Source organism: Chiloscyllium punctatum, chromosome 6 (assembly GCF_047496795.1).
Source record: "Chiloscyllium punctatum isolate Juve2018m chromosome 6, sChiPun1.3, whole genome shotgun sequence".
Lineage (NCBI taxonomy): Eukaryota > Metazoa > Chordata > Chondrichthyes > Orectolobiformes > Hemiscylliidae > Chiloscyllium > Chiloscyllium punctatum.
The window spans coordinates 47,631,718-47,652,043 of NC_092744.1; the positions used below are offsets into that span (position 1 = coordinate 47,631,718).

Consider the following 20,326-nt stretch of genomic DNA (forward strand, 5'->3'; position numbering starts at 1 on the left):
GCTGTGCGTAGAGTCCAAGGAGATAGGAGAGGTGCTAAATGAATATTTTTTCCATCAGTATTCACACTGGAAAAAGACAATGCTGTTGAGGAGAATACTGAAGTACACACTATTAGACTAGACAGGATTACGATTCATAAGGAGGAGGTGTTAGCAATTCAGGAAAATATGAAAATAGATAAGACTCTTGGGCCGGATGGTATTTATCCTAGGATTCTCTGGGAAGCTAGGGAGGAGATTGCAGAGCCTTTGGCTTTGACCTTTATGTTGTCATTGTCTACAGGAATACTGCCAGAAGACCGGAAGATAGCAAATGTCTCCTTGTTCAAGAAAGAGAGTAGAGACAACCCTGGTAATTATAGACCAGTGAGCCTTACTTCAATTGTGGATAAAGTGTTGGAAAGGATTGTAAGAGATAGGATTTACAATCATCTGGAAGGGAATAATTTGATTAGGGGCAGTCAACATGGTTTTATGAAGGGTAGGTTGTGCCTCACAAACATTATTGAGTTCTTTCAGAAGGTGACCAAACAGGTTGATGAGGGTAAAGCGCTTGATGTGGTTTATATGGATTTCAGTAAGGTGTTTGATAAGGTTCCCCATGGTAGGCTATTGCAGAAAATACAGAGACATGGAATTGTGGGTGATATAGTGGTTTGGATCAGAAATTGGCCAGCCAGAAGAAGACAGAGGGTGATGGTTAATGGGAAATGTTCATCCTGGAGTTCAGTTACTTGTAGTGTACTGCAAGGATCTGTTTTGGGGCCACTGCTGTTTGTCATTTTTATAAATCGCCTGGATGAGGGCGTAAAAGGATGGGTTAGTTAATTTGCGGGTGACACTAAGGTCGATGGAGTTGTGGACAGTGTGGAAGGATGTTGCAGGTTACAGAGGGACATAGGTAAGCTCCAGAGCTTGGCTGAGAGGTGGAAAATGAAGTTTAATGCAGAAAAGTGTGAGGTGATTCACTTTGGAAGGAGTACCAGGAATACAGAGAGTACTGGGGTAACAGTAAGATTTTTGGTAGTGTAGTTGAGCAGAGAGATTTCAGTGTCCATCTCTGAAAGTTGCCACCTGGTAGAGGAATTGAGTTTCAGAGTCATGAGGTCATGTTGCAGCTGTACAAAACTCTAGTGTGGCCACACTTGGAGTATTACTACAGTTCTGGTCACCGTATTATAGGAAGGATGTGGAAGCCTTCTGTTGCAACATAACAGAAATATGCAATGTTGTAGTGTTCGGATTTTGAAAAGTTGAGAGGATTGGAATATAGTAGTATGGTGTTCCTGTTCCCTAACATAACATTAGACCCTCCATAAATAGGTAAGTATTCCACTCACTGCTATCCATGTGCATGTCCAGCAGTCACTTAAATGTCCCTAATGACTCTGCTTCCATCACCACAGCTGGCAACGCATTCAATTCTCTGTATAAAGAACCTACCTCTGATGTCTCCTTTATATCTTCCTCCTAAGATCTTCAAACAATGACTCCTTGTACCAGTCAATCCTGCCCTGGGGAAAAGTCTCTGGCTATTGACTCTATCTATTCCACTCATTATCTTGTATATCTCTATCAGGTCTCCTCTCTTTCTCCTTCTCTCCAGAGAGAAAAGTCCGAGATTATTCAACGTTTCTTCATAAGGCAAGCCCTCGAGTCCAGGCAGCATTCTGGTAAACCTTCTTTGCACCCTCCCTAAAGCCTCTGTATCTTTCCTATAGTAAGGTGACCAGAATTGGACACAATATTCCAAGTGTGGTCTCACCAGGGACTTGTAGAGCTGTAGCAAAACCTCGCAGTTCTTAAACTCGATCCCCCTGTTAATGGAAGCCAAAACACCATATGCTTTCTTAACAACCCTATCCACTTGGGTGGCAACGTTGAGGGATCTATTTACTTGCACACTCAGATCCCTCTGTTCCTTCACACTGGCAAGAATCCTGTCTTTAATCCTATATTCAGCCTTTGAGGTCGATCTTCCAAAATGCATTACTTCGCATTTATGCAGGTTGAACTCCATCTGCCATTTCTCAGCCCAAATATTCATAAATCCTATCCCTCAGAATTCTTTCCAAAACTTTGCTGACCACAGACGTAAGACTGACTGGTCTGTAATTGCCAGGAATCTCCCTATTACCCTTCTTGAAAAGAGGAACAACATTCGCCTCCTTGCAATCCTCCAGTATGACTCCCGTGGAGACGGAGGAGGCAAATATCCTCACTAACAGCTTAGCAACCTCCTTTCTCACTTCCTGGAGCAGCCTAGGATAACTCTGGTCTGGCCCTGGGGACTTATCAATCATATGTTTTCCAAAATATCCAGCACATCAACTTCATCAATCTTGATCTGTTCAAGACTGTATCCCAGCTCCTCTAAGCTTTCATTCACAACAAGGTCCCTTTCCTTGGTGAAAACCGAAGCAGAATAAACTCATTTAGAGCTTCCCCTGTCTGTTCAGACTCCATGCACAAGTTCTCTCCGCTATTCCTGATCGGCCCTACCTTGTCCCTGATCATTCTCTTATTCTTTACATATAAGTAAAATGTCTTTGGGTTCTCCCTATTCCTTCTTGCCAAGCCTTTTTCGTGCTACCTCCTGGCTCTCCTCAGTCCATTTCTGAGCTCCTTTCAAGCAAGCCTGTAATCCTCTAAAGCTGTGCTAGATCCTTGCTTCCTCCACCTTAAGTAAGCTGCCATCTTCCTTTTGCTGTGAAGCTCCTCTGTTCTCGTCATCCAAGGTTCCTTAATCTTACCCCTTCCTAACTGTCTCAGAGGAACAAATTTGTGCATCATTTGCAACAACTGCTCTTTAAGCAGTCTCCACATGTCTGCTGTGCCCTTTCTGTGGAACAATTGCTCCCAGTCTGTACTTCCCAACTCCTGTCTGATAGCGTCATAATTTCCTTTTCCCCAATTAAATATCTTCCCTCGGTAATTGCTCCTTTCCCTCTCCAAGGCTATGGTAAATGTGAGGTAGTTGTGATTACTGTCACCAAAGTGTTCTCCTACCGCGAGATCTGACACCTGTCCTGGTTCATTGCCGAGCACCAAATCCAAAATGGCCTCTCCCCTCATCGGCCTGTCTACATAATGAGTAAGGAAACCCTCCTGAACCATCTGCACTTAGGAGGTTCCAGTCGATATTGGGAAAGTTGAAATCACCCATAACAACAACCCTGCTACTTCTTCATTTTTCCAGAATCCACCCGCCTAGGAGTTCTTCAATCTCTCTACTGCTATTAGGGGGTCTGTAGAAAAGCCCCAATGCAGTTGCTGTTCCCTTGCTGTTCCTAACTTCTACCCATACTGACTCAGTAGACAAACCTCCCTCAACAACATTCGTTTCTGTAGCTCTGATGCACTCTCTGATAAGCAATGCTACACCCCCTCCTCTTTTTCCACCCTCCCTGTTCTTTTTCAATGTTCTAAATCCTGGAGCATCAAGCAACCATTCCTGCCCCTGTGAAACTCACGTCTCCATTATGGCCACAACATCATAGCCCCAAGTACTGATCCATACTTTAAGTGTGTCTCTCTTATTCCGGACACTCCTTGCGTTAAAGCTGAAACACTTTAACCTATCCCTTTGTTTCATCGCGTGGAAACTTTCCCGATAGATCCAATACAACCTGTCACTGCCCTATCTGCAACTGTCCCCCTCTCAGACATGTGACTCTGATTCTCTCCTTTCAAATTTTAATGCTGACATCACTTTTATTAGCTATTTAGATTTTTGTGTTGCACTTGTTCAGTGGTCCTGTTAAAAAAATATTCAGGGCTTTTGACTGTTACACAGTGATCTATGTTAAAAGTACACATCTATATACAGTACTTCAAATAAATATAGAGTATCAGGTTGACTGTGATGTCTACTGTGGTTGCACTGACAAACACTGTTGAGAGTGTGGTGCTGGAAAAGCATAGCAGATCAGGCAACATCCTGATGAAGGGGCTTATGCCTGAAACGTTGATTCTCCTATTCCTCGGATGCTGCCTGACTTGCTGTGCTTTTCCAACATCAGACACTCGACTCTGATCCCCAGCATCTGCAGTCCTCACTTTCTCCCACTGACAATCACTGTCAAGGGTCACCAAGGAAGAATATGCTCCATGTCAAAATACTGGACAATAGCTTGGACTATTGGAACCAAATACCAAAAGTGAATTAATATCTTCAGGGAAGGAAGTAGGGGCTTAACTGATTTTTGTCAAATCTAATAATTATTAAATAGTGAAGTGGCAGTAGCAAATTAGTTAAAGAGAAAATGTTTAACAACAAAATAACAAAATCTCCATAGTAAAGGCATGTAAATGAAAATTGGATTTAGTATTCTAGCTTTAGCTTCATTTATTTGCACACACGACATCAGTTAGCAGGGTGGTAAGTGGAATTAATCATTTAAAAGCCAACAAACTTGCCAGTAGTTTTGTTTTTGTAAATGTGAAACCATGATTTTGTAAAATGTAATAATTCATTTAATAAACTTTGAGAAAAACCTGTCATTAAAGTAATAATTAAGAAATTTTGCAAGAGAATTTAATGTTGTCAGAGCTACAGGTTTTAATAGAGCATTCTATAAACTAGCACTCACAAATGAGTTGTACACTACTTCAATAACAGCTTCCAGTTTATTTCAATACCTTCTGTAGTTCTTGAAAAGTTGTTTTTCTCTCTAATGATTAAACTTGGATTATTTATTCCCTGGAAAAATGCTGTTACTATGCAACTAAAACCAACTGTTCCTTTCTACTTTACGCATTGATGATATGCCCAGAAGCACACAGTTGAGACAGTAGCAGAGTGCCAAGAACTCTAACTCACTGGCAAAATATTGTGATTTCTCAGATTATTTATACCAGTACCTTCGGGCAGACTAATCAATTTCTGAGAAAACAGTCTTACATTTTCCCAAGTGAGTAAACCATCTGGCATGTGACTGATGTAAGGATTATGTTGTCAGCCTCTATTGTACTATGTGGCTGCTGTAGCCTGAAATGAATAACTTTAAACATTGGAGAATATGCAGTTCAAATTAAGACAGCGATAAAAGCGTTGAGATTTGTTTAAAGGAGTGTTCAAGCTAGATCAGCCCAAATAGTCAGAAGGACTTTCTTTTTGATATGGAGATCTCTAGCTTGATGACTAAAATGTCATCCTGTAAAAGTGTGATGCTTCGTTTTAGTTTAGGACAATCAATTCTATTTAAAGAAATACAGTCATTAAAGCCTTGGTGATCAATGATGGAATGACCTTGTCACACCATCATACAAACTGTACAGCCCTCCACATACAAACCTGGTAAGATGCCATGGAAGGTGGCTTGCCAAGTTGCTAATGTTCTTTGAAAGAAGAAGTTTGGATGCCAACACTGTTCTGGTGACTAGGAGTTCTATTTTTACTCTTTGTTTGTGACAAAATAGTAAAGTTAATCAGGACAAAAGTGTAAAACAAAATAAACTGGCTGCCTCATTTTTCTTCAGTATTTCTCACACTAATACACCAGTAAGAGAGACCTAGTAATATTATTGCTGAATTATTAATCCAGAGACCCAGGCAATGTTCTGGACATCTGGTTTCAAATCCCTCCACAGCAGATGGTGGAATTTGAATCCATGAACTGACTGTTAGGGGAAAATCCCATCTTGGTTCACCAATGCCCATCCTTACCTGGTCTGGCCTACATGTGACTCCAGAACCACAGCAATGTGCTTACCTTTTAACTGTCCTCTGGGTAATTAGGGATAAAAGCTGGCCTAGCCACTGATGCCCGCATTAGGGAATTTTTTTAAAGAAAAACAAACAACCCAATATATCTGCAGGAATACAGGAATGATTTGCTTACTTATTTGGAGAGAGACATGTTTTGAACAGTATTAAGTATTACAAATCACAAATGTTGAATGATCACATCCAATTAGTCTGGAACCTAAAAAGAATCAATTGGCCTCAGCTTAACTGATTTTTGTCAAATCCAATGATTGACAAATAGTGGCAATACAACTTAATACTGTGTTCCTAATGCTCAATGATAATAGCAGGAACAGAACTCAATGACTATCATACATGATTTATAAATAATGGTATGATGAACAAATTGGTGATGATGTATCATCAGGGTGCTTTCCAGATCAAAATACTTCCATGTAAATGTAGACAGCATTGGGAATCATTCATGTTAATGATACCTAATCGAGGTAGTGGTTATATTTAAGACTTTGTCATTGAGCTTGAGATATATAAACAGATTAGATTTTGGACTAGAAATTACATAGGCCTGCTTTGACTGTTGCAAAATCAGATAAAGATGAGCAACACATCAAAGTGGTTTATTTATCATACCTGCGTGATTTTTAATGCTTGGCTGGGCAGGGCCATGTTACTTCTTATTCTTCCATGATGCCTACACTCTCTGCACTCAGCAGGGGGCACTGTTTACAGACTTAATGGTTCAAATAACCTGCTCCTTCTTAAAAGTAGGCTGTCTCTTTCAAGGGAATTTGCACTGGATGACATTGTTGTAGTTGAATTTACAATAAATTGAACAACTGAGTACGTAGAGGGTTTCTGAGTGACATGTTACACTTAAGATGAGAGAGAGAGATATGAAGTGTTTCTGTGGGGTGTGAAAGGGCAAGGAGGCCTTAAAGGATGACCGTCAGAACGCAATGTAAGTGGCCACAGAGGCCAACCTCTGGATGCTGGACCTAAAGACCTGGCCACAGTGCCACAAGACATCTAATGATCAAGATCAGTGACTGCATCTTCCCATCAGATCAGCTTCTCATGTTGCTCAAAGCACCACAACACCCCAAACACTCACCCTGCAGCAAACCCTGACACTCATGATTCATACTTAATGGCCAGACACCCTCAAACCTACCAGTGCTTCCAGCCTTCCACTTACCTCTCTCTGGTTCCACACACCTCCAACTGTGCACCTATAACATGCATATCATGTGTTGATATCATGTGCATATCAAGTTGAGAATGACTCAGGGCCATAAGTTTTTGCTATAGGTCTTTGTGATACAGTGTGTCTATTTTATACCTGTTGGTCTTAGGCCACAACAGGCACCATCCAAGAACAGTGCTGTATAATGTCTGATATTCTGTGCACCTTCTGAATAAAGCTGTGAGAGGGCCAGAGAACATTGGGAGTAATGACATGTTTCTGCTTTATGCCCCTTCTTAGCTCTCAGCTCATCCTCACCACACTAACAGGCATAGTGCAAGTTACTGATGATGTGTGTGAACATGGACCTCTGACTTCCCAGTCCAATTTCAGCTTTCAGGCTCCCAAGAATTGCCCAGGCATAGAAGCCCTAGGAGAATCAGAAGTAGCAACAGTGTAACAATAATGAGGAAACATTTTAAATGGCATTCACAACTGCCAACTCAGACATTGGCACTGCACATATCGTGCAGCATGTACAGAGTTGTGAGCAGCATGAATAAATCATGAGGTCCACTGATTTGTAGGCTGGGTAAAGGCTGGCAGATTTATGAGTTCACTAAAGAATGGTTGCAGAGGTTTTTCTGCCACATTAAACTAGATAAGGACCATGGTGTAGCAGCATACAAGAGAATGTTGATGAGCATGCACAAAGGTGTTATCTGCATTGGCTGGCTGCCAAACAACAATCTGTCTCAATCACCATGGAGGAGCCTGACTCCAACTTGGCAGGGTGCATGTTATTGAGTTTGAAGCCTCAATCTGCAACCTCTGCTATATCAGATAGTCATCCTGCAGACCCAGAGGCACTGTCCTTGATGTTTCTATGCTTGTTATAACCATTATGTGGACAAGTTACTTACTTGTCTCCCCCCAACACTCCGACCAATTAGAATGGAGCAACAGGAAGAGTTACTTTCCTTGGCATTTAAAACATTTCATAATAGTATATGGGTGCCACTAGGTATCATTTATTTACTTATTGCCCATCCATAGTTGGTCTTGAGAAAATGGTGATGAGCTGCCTTCTTGAATCATTGAAGTCCATTTGCTGTAGGCAGGCCACAAAGTTGTTAGCGAGTGAATTCCAGGACTTTAACACATCAAATTGGGTACCTGGCACTTTAAATAACAGTAGCTTCATGTTCATTGTTTGCAGATGAAAAATAGAATGAAGGTACCTGCACACAGGTTGCTCAAACTTGAGATCCTCGTCTTATACTAGCCAATTGAGCTATGCTATGTTAGGATAGCTGTAATTCAAGGTCTTCTGGCATATCCAGGGGTCACACCTGTACCCCAGGAAGTGGTGGTTCATCCTCACTATGTGGACAGATTCAAGCTTTTTATCTCCAGCTACTCTCAGTGAATCAATGGCTACTGCTCAATGGTACCATTTAGAAATATGTTTTTGATATGTGTTGTATTATTTAACCATTAGGATGATACATTATGAAACCATGAGCACCACTAACTTTAACAATAACATGTGATATTAATGATATTCTCAACTTATTATGGGCTGTGCCGATTTCCTCTGACTTTTAAAAAAAGAGCTTTGTAGAGGTGACATTGCTTCACAGAAAAGGTTGTGAATCTTTGAAGTTCTCCACCAGAGCTGAGGATGTTCAGCTGTTGAGTATATTCAGGTCATAGAGCAGCAGGAATTTTGATACTAACAAAATCAAGAGATATGGCGACAGTGCAGGCTGGTCTAGTCAAAACAGAAGAACTGCCATGATATGATTCAATGGAGGACAGGCCTGAGGAGCCAAAACCTTTCAATATTATTGCAACTGCACATAATTTATGCAAAGCACCAACGACACAACCTGGGGGCATATCAGAGTAACAATTTACCATCATCTGGATGTTTCCCAAAGTTCTTTCATGACTAAAATTAAGACAAATGAACCAATCACAAAATACTGAAGTCAATATTTGTAGAGATAACAATCACTATCAGATGTGGAATCCTCCTTTCCCCAACCTCCAAGAACATAAATAGTCAAGCTCATTCCCAGCTCCCACATAGTCTACAGGGACCAGCAAAGTAAGTTTAATTCAGCCTGATCGGTGAAAACAAAGTGGGGGTGTAGCTAAAATTGCACGGTTCTCCTTAGTGGGGCAGGGAACTGCAGCCTTGTTGTAGCCAACACTTTCCAGCTGTCACTTTGCACTAAAAGTGAGAAAGCTTACCACCAGCATTCAGTTGAATTGCATTCTGGCATTTATAATTTATTGGGTTTCCAGCTCAAATTGTAGCATTAAACCACACACCCTAGCTTCCTGCAAGGAATTTAAATCTATCCTCAAGAACCTGCACAATGCAATTTTCACATGCAACCACAGGTTAAGCTAAACTTTAAGTTTTCCTTCACTAGAATGGCAAAGGTCCCTACCCAGAACTGCTAAATACCATGTTTCAACTAGGACATTTTACATATCATCTATTAATTCTCAGCTTTCAAAGTTGTCCAGCAAACACTATTATTACTGGAACATAAGAAACAGGAGTAGAGAAAGGCCCCACCACCATTCAATGAAAAAAAAAACTGGCTGCTCTTCCATTTCAGATACACCTTCTTCCAATATCCCCTTTTCTCCTTATTTTTGTGGATAAGAGCATCACCAGTAGAACCAGCAGTTGATGGTCTCTAACTGGCCCTCAAACAGACTGGTTTGCTGAGCCATTTCAGGGATCAGTGAAGAGTCAATCACATTGCTGTGGGTCATACGTAGGCCAGACCAGGCAGATTTCTTTCCCTAAAGGACATTACTACACTCGAAGAGTTTTTACAACAATTGATTATAGTTTCATGGTCACAACTACTAAGACCAGCTTTACATTCCAGATTTACAATATACACCAATGATTTAGAAGACGGAACTACATCTAATATCTCGAAGTTTGCAAATGATACAAAGCCTGGTGAGACAGAATACTGTGAAGAGGATGCAGGGATAATTCAGTGTTTTAGATAAGTTGAGTGAGCAAACAAATGTATAGCGAATGAAGCATAATGTGGATAAATGAAGTTATCCACTTTCATAGTAAAAACAGGAGGGCAGATTATGATCTGAATGGCAATAGATTTGGAAAGGGGAAGGTGCAATGAGACCTGACTGTCCTCATAAACCAGTCACTGAAAGTAAGCAAGGAGGTAAAGCAGGTGGTGAAGACAACAAATGCTATGTGGCATTCATAGCGAGAGGATTGGAGCACAGGAGCAGCATTGTCTTGTTGCAATTGCACAGGGACTTGGTGAGACCACACCTGGGGTATTTTCTGTAGTTCTGGTTTCCTTTCCTGAGGAAATCTATTTTGGCTATGGAGGGAATGTAACAAACTTTTTACCAGACTGTTTGCTAGGATGGCAGCACTGACATAGGAGGAGACACTAGATCAGTTAGGTCTGTGTTCACTGGAGTTTAGAAGAATGAAGGGCTATCTCATTACAAACCTTTAAAATTATAACATGACTGGACAGGGTAAATGCAGGGATTATGTTCCCTATAATCTTGTAGTCGACAACCAGGTTTGAAGGGCCAAATGGCCTACTCTTGCTTATTTTCTATGTTTCTACTTTTTCATGGAATTCAAATTCTACCATCTTCTGTAGTAGGATTTGAACCCACATCTCCAGGTTACTGATATTATTCCAGACATTGGGTTACTCGTCCATGATATTTCCAAAACCCCACATACTCTCGTTTTCTTTTGTATTGAAGATCTGTCACTCTGAATTAAATATCGTGTACTACTAGAGAATTCCGAAGTTTCACAACCATTTGAGTGAACAAATTGAACATTATGTTAATCTTAAATACTGCCCCCTTATTCTAAGACTGTGACCCAAAGTACTTTACCCTACGTTCCCAGCATCTATTCTGTTATATCCCTTGAGAATCACATTTGTTTCTATTAGATCATATCTTGTTTTACTAGATTCTGGGGAATAGAGGCCAAGTCTACTTAATCACTCTTTGTAGAACGATCCCTCAATTCAATAATAGTGAATCTTTGATGTATTCCTTCTGAGCCAAGTTTATCCTTCCATACTAGAAGACAAAAACTGCACACAGTACTCCAGATATGGTCTCAAAGGCTTTATACAATTGTAGGAAGATTTTCCTTTAATACACCAGTCACTTTGTAATAAAGACCAACATATTACTATTCCTGATTTTCTGTATTTGCATTTTAACATTGTGATTCAAGAACAAGAACCTCCAGAAATGTTTGAAAACCAACATTTCTAAATCTTCCACTGATTGAACCAGTAGATCCTTGGATCCGTACACAATTTGTCATAAAATACTTTTTCCATATTAGTGTGAGGTTTGCAATTAAACCATAAATAATGAAATAAGTCATCTCCTTCAACAATGCAATACATTATTTTAACATTTGGACTGAATTACATCTGTGTATTCTGATCCAATTATTCTCCATTCTTTATCCAATTCACTTGAAGCAAACAGTGGGTCATGAGTCTACATAGGTTATTTTGACTTTGGACAATATAGTTGCATTAAAAGGATGACATAAGATTAGCCATTCATTAACCATTCCTCTCAATTTTAACTCCCATGGATTTTCTTTAGATTAGTCAGAGTTCAGATTACATTGACAGGATCCTGCCAAACCAGCAAACATTATGTTACGACACAGGGTAAACCCTCCTTCTTAATTTAAACCAGCAACATAGAAAAGATTCATCCTGTGCAGTAATCTGTGAAAATTCGAGAGGCCAAGGACTGTTTAAGTAAAATTTACAGCTTTATTTCTTGAAGAATAACAGAGAATACTTAACTAACAACTATTTACAACTCCTTCCTCTAACCTATCTTTTACTTTCCCTTCTATGATATTAGTCTGATAAAACCCCGATTAAGATTTACCAAACTTCGACTTTTCAAAAACCAGCAAGATGTTTAATCTTCTTTTCTTTTTCTTTGGGATTTCTGTTTACAGATCGATAAAGGTACCTTTAAGAGAGCTATTCTCCAGGCAATTTGCAGATGTTGTTGGCTTGGCAGGTCTGTTCAACTGTTCAATTTTCCCCAGTCTTATGCCCCCAAAGCATTAGATTATGTCATTGGCTTTTACAATTGTCAATATACTAAATTCAAATTTGATTGGAATTTGGTATTGTTTGGGGCATAATTTAAACTGAGTGGCCTAATTCGAATCTGTTTTGTCGTTTCCAGGCAACCAGCTATCTAATCTAGCTTTCGACTAAGTATTACATTGTTATCTTATTTAGAACATTTGGTGCTGTGTCAGGTAGTTCTGCTACCTCTTAAAGGTACATACACCCATATCTTCATAACAATTAAAAGGACAAGTTATTGTTTTATTTGACAATAAATTAAAATCAAACTTTTGCACTGTTTCTTTAATGTAGTTATCTTAAACAATTCTAAGCAGGTTAGAAATCACACACCAGGTTTATGAGTCATGGAGATGTGACACTACTCATTTGGCTATAAATCCTGGGTTTTAAGATCTTACTCTCTACAACCACCTGAGAAAGGAGCAGCGCTTAAAAACCTCGTGTTTCCAAATAAACCTGTTGGACTATAACTTGGTGTTGTGCGATTTTTAACTTTGTACACCCCAGTCCAACACTGGCACCCCTCAAGTCAATTCCAAGAAAGTACTGGTAAATAAAATACATTTCCTGTCATCTTCTCAAATGAAACCTGCATTTGAGGATTAAAACTTAGCAGCTGAGAACAAGGGAAAGCTTTTCTTGTTTATCACACTAAGTAACTGAATAGACCAATTTAATAATTCTCCCAAGCCAAGTACGTTTGGGCTATGGGACCTAACATAGCAAATCTAAAAAACTTGGATTAAGCCAAGTGGAAATCCATCCTCTGGGCAAGAAACCTTAGCTCTTTTTAGCATTGTTTCACAATTAAAGTACTTCCCTTTCTCAGGATACTCACCTATAAATTTTGTTTAAATCAGATATTCTGCAAGCCAGGAATGCTGACGTAAGGTTTGAAGGCCTAATAGATTAAAGAGGCTTTAAAGAGCCGATATTGACAAAAGCGAAAGTTACATTTGTAAAGATCACCTCCAATTCTAAACAATCTGATAAATAACAATCTTGAATATAATTGAGGGGAATTTTTTTCATTAGGTATCGGACAAAATGGACAGCTATTTTGGTGTCAGTGTTACCTGATCTTGGCCACACAAGTTTAAAAAAAATGGTGAAACGAAAGTAGTGTGAAACTTGCAGCTACTTCTAAAACCTGAGTTGCAGTTTTTCCTTTGAATTTTCCCTGGTTTTTACATAGCAGAAAATGTTCATTCAAAAGTATTTTTAGGACTTATGTCGTCTGAAAAAAAAAGCATGTGAAAGGAGAGATTGCTTTTTACAAGGAGTTTTTGAGAGGCCTGTCCACACGTTTATTGATTGTTGACAGCTCCAGAGGGAGTTTTTTCCCCCTGTTTGTGTGGATGGAACTGAAGATTTTCCTTTTGAACTTGTCTGTTGTAGATTCTTAAATAATGACAAGGATCAGCATTTCTTTTCTCAGACCCAGAGATTTGAAAGTTAACTGATGGAAGGTTTGAAGAGGAGGATTTTTTCCGGTTGATGGGAGTTTCATCTAAGTGGTTGACTTGTTTTTTTAAAGATTTTAAATGTTTAATTTTATTTTTCTCTTTTACATGCTTAAGATTAAAATACATGGGTAAGGAAGAATACTTGTTTTTAATATCTAAGGTTCTTTTAAGAGCTGCTTCTGTTGAGGTTTAATGTTGTGGAAGGTTTACAGGATATCCTGGTGAGGAAATTTGCTTGTGCTATTTTGGGAGTCTTTAAACTAGTAGGAAAATGTGGTGGAGAGTTCTTGCATAGCTGTCAAAATTGAAAAACAGATGAGGATGTTTCTGAATCAGACCAGAGGAAGTTAATTAGAAAAGACAAACAAGAGCAAGTCAGAGAACGATGTAACTGAAGAATTAAACTGTATTTATTTCAATGCAAGAAGTCTTACAGGTAAGACTGATGAATTCAGGGCATGTATAGGAGCATGGGACTGGAAGTCATAGCTATCACAGAAACTTGGCAGAGAGAAGGGCAGGACTGGCTGCTCAATATTCCAAATTTTAGCTGTTATAGGAAGGGTAGAAAGGAGGCAAGCAAGGAGGGGGAGTGGCATTTATGATGAAAGAAAACATTATTACTCATAGGATATTTCTGATGGTGAAGCTATTTGGGTAGAACTTGCAAAGAAAGGGATGATCACCTTGATGAGATTATAATATAGGCCTCTCAATACTTGGAGGGAAATTGTAGAGATATTTGCATGTATGTAGAGAGATTGCAGATAATATATAAGAATAATAGGGTTGTAATAATAGGGGATTTTAATTTTGAAACATTGACTGGGAGTGCCATTGCGTTAAGGGCTTGGATGGTGAGGAATTTATTAAATGTGTTCAAGATAATTTTCCTTATCAGTACATAAACTTATTTACTAGAAAAAGAGCAAAACTTGAACGTCTCTTGGGAAATAAGGCAGGACAAGTGCCTTAGCTTCGCAGACCTTTTGAGAATAGGAGTTGGGTTGTCATGTTGAGGTTGTTCAGGAAGTTGTTGAGACCTCTTCTGTAGTACTGTGCACAGTTTTGGTTATCCTGCTGTAGGAAGGATATTATTAAACTCGAAAAGATTCAGGAAAAGATTTACCAGGACGTTGCCGGGAATGAAACATTTGAGTTATAAAATTAGGTGAGATAAGCTGGGACGTTTTTCACTGGAGCGTAGGAGGTTGAGGGGTGACCTTAGAGTGGTTTATAAAGTCATGAAGGGTGTAGATAAAGTGAATAGCAAGGATCTCTTTCCTAGGGTGGGGGAGTTCAAAACTGGTGGGCATATGTTTAAAGTGAGAGCAGAAACATTTAAAAAAGGTTATGAGGGGCAACTATTTTTTTACAACACAGACAGTGGTTTGTATGTGGAATGAACTGTCAGGTGCTGGTACAGAATGCAGGTACAGTTACATCATTTGGATAATTACGTGAATAGGAAAGCTTTGGAGGGATATGAGCCAAATGCAGGCAAGTGGATTAGTTTGGTTTGGGAACATGGTCGGCATGGACGAGTTGGACTGAAAGGTCTGTTTCCATGCTGTATGTCTAAGTTATCCTTTCTTGTTGTGCTTAAAATGAAAGGGCATGAATGTCCAAAGAAAATTTGCTAAAACTTGAAACATAAAGGAACGTACTAGTAATTCTTATGCCAATTACAGAGTAAAAAGAAATGTAAAGTGGATTCACTCTAATCTGAGGAAAGTGTTAAAAGTTTCAATGCTTTGCAAAATAATATAATTATGAATTACAATTTTTCAGAAGCTCTGACTTAAAGAGTTACTAGAAATTTGAAAGCAGGAGCATTATATCAATAAGCTGAAATTTACTGAAAACAGTAACAAGTGAATGATGCACATCAGTTTTTCTTTGTTTTTATTTCAGATTTCCATCATCCAACTTCTGTATTTGTAAAAATAGGGTACAGTAATCTTTTACCTTATGATAATAATTAATGGCTGCTAATTAACCTTTTTGGTCCAGAAAGGGAAAATTATAAGGATGGAGTCTCATTCCTTTAATAAGATTGTTACTGGAGATTTTTAAATTTGAAAACAGGCCTTATTACTTTTCCTTTCAGTTTCCCCTCATGTTTAATCCAATTATTCTCCTTTTATTTCTTCTTCTGTATTTGATTTGACATTCATTCTAATACAATCTCTTTCTTAGTACTTTCAGTTTAATTCTCAATTCTTAAATCTCAAGTGCTAAGGTGATACCTTATTGATGCTGTCATTTACTAATGTCCTAAATACTTTGTTGCCATATTGTTACCATCTCATTATTCCAGAAGTTTACAGTAACAAAGAATATTTGAGCCAAATGTTTACAGGAAAATCTTTACCAGGATACACAATGAATTGGTCTGCTTTTGACCTGTATAATTTTGCAGCTCATCAGGCCTGTGCAGGTGTCTGCACAGACTGTTCACTTCAACTCCTCTTTATCCATCCTCTCTCAGTTTTGAAAAAGAGGTTCTTCATTGGCTGTCATGCATTGTTGATATTCAATGATCATTAAAAACATTACAGAAATGGAAATTCTTTTGTTTGTAATTTTGCTTCCATCTCTATTTCAGAGAGGATATTCCATTTCTCTGCAATCCACTGCATTAAAAAAAGGATTTTTTAACCTCTCTTTTCATTTTTGTCATGATCTTAAATCTATGGCAGCAGTAATTATTTGCATTGTTTTTGGTCATGATTGTCGCTGCTAGAGGAAGATCACCTAAACTCCAGAACAGTAGTGCAGGAGTTTCTCAGGATAGCACTGGAGCTCAACATTGTTACTTCCCTCCAATGCAAGGTCAGAATTGGTTATATTTGTTGATAATTACAGTTTTCAGTTTCAATAACAATTCCTCAGATAACGAAGTAGTTGATGCCTGGATTTGCCAAGACCTTGACAATATCCAGGTTTTGTCTGACAAGTGACAAGTAACATTCACATCACACAAGTAATGACCATCTAACAGTAGTGAGCCTAACCACCTCCTGGCACATTCAATAGAATAAGTCAGTGGCTGGGTATTCATTGTTGAATGGCTCAGCCGATGACTCCCCAAATGTCCTCCATTAGCTCGAAGGCACACAGTGAATGTGATGGCATTTGTCCACTTGCTTAGATGAGTGCAACAGCTACAGCACTCAGTCCTAGCACACCCTTCAGGACAAAGCAATTTGCCTAATTAACACACTAACTTTCTTTTTAAAAAGGCAGAATTTCTAAAATAAACTATAAAGTTTCCGTTAAAAAGAAATTACACCCTGCTATTCATACTCGGTTGACATAATGCACCTGAACGTCTGTAAAAAGACTGCATCTTGTCACTACTTCCTGCTATAGTCTCACGGATTTCTCTACCTACTTCAGCTGATTAATAAAAATCAGTTATTCAAATAAAAATATACTTTATATTTCAGCCTAAGAAACAAAATGGGTGGCAGCTATATTATTTAAAAATATGTAGTTTAAAAAATCCCCTATTCCCCTGTGAAAGTTCAGGAACCACATGATAATCATGAGTAAACAGACAGATAATTATTAGGTTTAACATGTTAGCTTTAACTCAGTGTTTGCAGGCACTGCTTTCACCTTAGCTCATTCTAAGAATGTGACAGTTTTTCATGTATTAACATCTCTTGTTTTGCTAATCAGTATCTGTGACTTCCGTTATTACTGTGTAAATTAGTAATACATTTCTAAATTATTATTTAATTATGGAAATACTTGAAGTGTACTTTACATATTTAATCAACAGACATTCTAGTAAAATGTATTTAATAATGTGTAACAGAGAAAATAAATTCTTTTTCTGGTAACATTTTGACATGTAAATTCTTAAGGAACTTTGGAGAAAATTAGCATTTTTTTCTCACCTGTGACTGTTCATTAAGCAGAGACAGATACTGTGTCAGTTTTACCATGGCAATAATTACAATTCCACCAAGAAATATACAAGAAGGCCAAAAAGATGAATGTAACACAGCTTTAGACAAATCAAACCTTGTCAAGAGAACATTAGTTTGTCGTCCTTCTGGGTCATAGTAACAAGGAAAAGAAATAGGCTGGAATTGTGTGCTATTGTCTGTAATAGAAGCTATGAGCCTTTCAGTTTCTGAACGATTCCTACTACATTTTGTAGCACAGAAACACTGAAAAACAAAAAGAAAGATGACTCACTTTTATCCTGTGAGTTTTTAGCAAACATGATGATCAGAACATCTACAACAGTTTACAACAATAAAAAGTTAAAATTGCTACAGTCTTTGCACTCCACAGGGCTGCTCTTTCATTACGAACAGAGATGCGACTGGCGGTGGTTTAACTTGAGGGTGACCATGCCTCAGGTGAGGGGAGAGTTTCAGAAGGACAGTCCTTTATGGTAACTTTAAATAGTGTGGAAATTGAACCCAAGCTGTTGGTATCACTCTAAATTGCAAACCAGTTGTCCAACTGACCCTCTAGAACAATGTATGTTACTTGCAAATGCAGAATTGCCAATCCATACCATTGCCCTATATTCTCAAAGGGATATTAAGTTGGCAAAGCTGTTTCATCACTAGGCCACTAAACAAAAAAATGCTGGAGATCATAACAGTTCAGGTAGCATCCAAAGAGAGAAAGCAAGCTTCATCAGAGCTCTGCAATTATCTGCACCTCCCTTATCACTAGATCAGATGTGGTGCTAGGGAGTCTGAACCAATTTCAGATTTGGAGGTCAGTGGAATGTCATTTCATGAGCTTTAGATGCAAAATGCTGCAGCTTACCAATCGTTATGGGTCATAAAATTATAGAATCACATATTAGCTACAGTACAGAAGGAAATCTTTCAACTCATTGGCTCTCAACAAGAACAATCAGTCCCACTTCTGTACTTATGACAAGCCAGCTAATAGTTCAAGCCTCAGGGGAAAACAATCAAATAATCATCCAATACCCTCTTGAAGGCCTCAACTGACTACGCCTCCATCACAGTTCCAGGCACAGTTGTGTGAACATTTCTTTTTCCTCTCACATTTGCTATATGTGAAAATCAATTTAAATCTGTGCCCTCCCATTCTCAAGCTTTTTAAGAACAGTAACAACTGCTTGAGTAGTTCTCGTGATTTTGGAAACCTCTACCGGATCTCCTCTCCAAGGAGAACAGTCCAAACCCCTCAAATCTATTTATGTCTCAAATTTATCATCCCTGTAAACATTTGTGAATTGCGTCTGTACTTTCACTGATGAATTCACATCCTTTCTATAATGTGGTATCCAGAACTCCAAGCAATATTACCACTTAGCTCTATGTTTTATATAAATTCAACATCATATCTGTTTCTTGCACACTATGTCCCTATTAATAAAACCCAGGACACTGTACGCTTTATTAACAGCTCTCTGTACCTGTCCTGCCAACTTCAATGTACACATATGCATCTAGGTGTATCTGCTCCTGCACCTCCTTAAGTATTGTGCCCCTTACTTTGTATTCCCTGTCCACGTCACACTTGTCCGCACTGAACCTCACCAGCAGCCTATCTGTTCACTTCATTAATTCTGTATTCTTTTGGGGTTCTACATTGCCCTCCTTTCAGTTTACAATACTTGGTTTGAATTCCTATCTGCCATGTGAGAGACCTAGGCTGATGGGCATTTTAGGGGCTCCTGTGGTGCAGTGGTAGTGTCCCTATCTTTGAGTTAGAAATCCCAGCTTCAAGTCCTACATGCTCCAGAGATGTGTAATAACATTTCTGAAAAGGCTGACTGAAAATATCTACAATACTTTTAAGTTTTCATTCATCCACACACTTTGAAACTGTTCCTTCATTCCAAGATCTAAATCATTAACACATATCAGGAAAAGCAAGGGTCTCAGTGCTGACTCTCAGGTGACTCCACTACAAACCTTCTTTCATCCTGAAACATATTCATTGACAACTAGTCTCTGTTTCCTAATAATCATCAACTAATGTTGTATTTATGTTGCTACTTTATTCCATGAACTATAAGGTTTCTCCTTAATCTGTTGTACGGCACTCTATCGAATGCTTTGGAAAGTCTACATACAGAACATCAACAGCATTACCCTCACTAATGAACATGAATATTGTACATGACTTTCCAAGCATTAATCCTAATGGGTGGAAACTTTCTGGTATTTACAGGTGGTGTGACATTAGGCAATTAGATATGAGTTATTACTTATAAGTTGATTCATGACATGAAATAAAAATATCTTTACATTCAGTAAAGAAGCTATTTATACGCCCCATTAATTTGATTTAAGCATCACAAATTCTAGGCCCAGATCTCTTCACTGCCATGTTACCATCTGTCTCCATAAACCCCCAGCAACTTTGTCACTCATATTGCATTTGGCTGCCTCATTATTATAGGAACGAAATTCCATACTACAGTTTCTCACCTCAGGATTAAAACGTACACTTTCTTGTGTGTGGTATAGCAGAACCCTTGACCCTGTTGAGGATAGATTGACATATATCTGCACGCAAGGATACTCTGATGGCTTCCAACATTTTGATATGCAGTTGTGTATGCATTTCTTACAATTTGCAATTCTGGTTTCAAGGACAGTACATGTTGATTCTTCTGTCCAAACACTAGGAATATGAAAGAAAATTTTTAAGAAGTTGACTGTGAGAAAAATACAGATTTAAGAACCATATTATTTTCCAGTCATGCTTTTAGTAAGAAATTGTAAATCCACTTCTTCACTTCATTCTTGTAAACCATATTCAACACCAATAA

The 20,326-nt window shown here is 38.6% G+C and overlaps 1 protein-coding gene across 4 annotated transcripts in view; it reads right to left on the reverse strand.

Annotated features, from left to right (window-relative positions):
• Positions 1–11,067: 11,067 nt before the first annotated feature.
• The window catches only part of s100p (S100 calcium binding protein P), a 65,854-nt gene continuing 56,595 nt past the window's right edge, over positions 11,068–20,326 (reverse strand). For all 4 annotated transcript variants that reach the window (XM_072572584.1, XM_072572583.1, XM_072572587.1 and 1 more), the window contains 2 exons: positions 19,983–20,178; positions 11,068–17,723 (listed from right to left, as the gene is read on the reverse strand). In XM_072572584.1, coding sequence (XP_072428685.1) covers positions 17,430–17,723; positions 19,983–20,178 — 490 coding nt within the window. In that variant the 3' untranslated portion in view covers positions 11,068–17,429. The remainder of the gene's footprint in view (positions 17,724–19,982; positions 20,179–20,326) is intronic.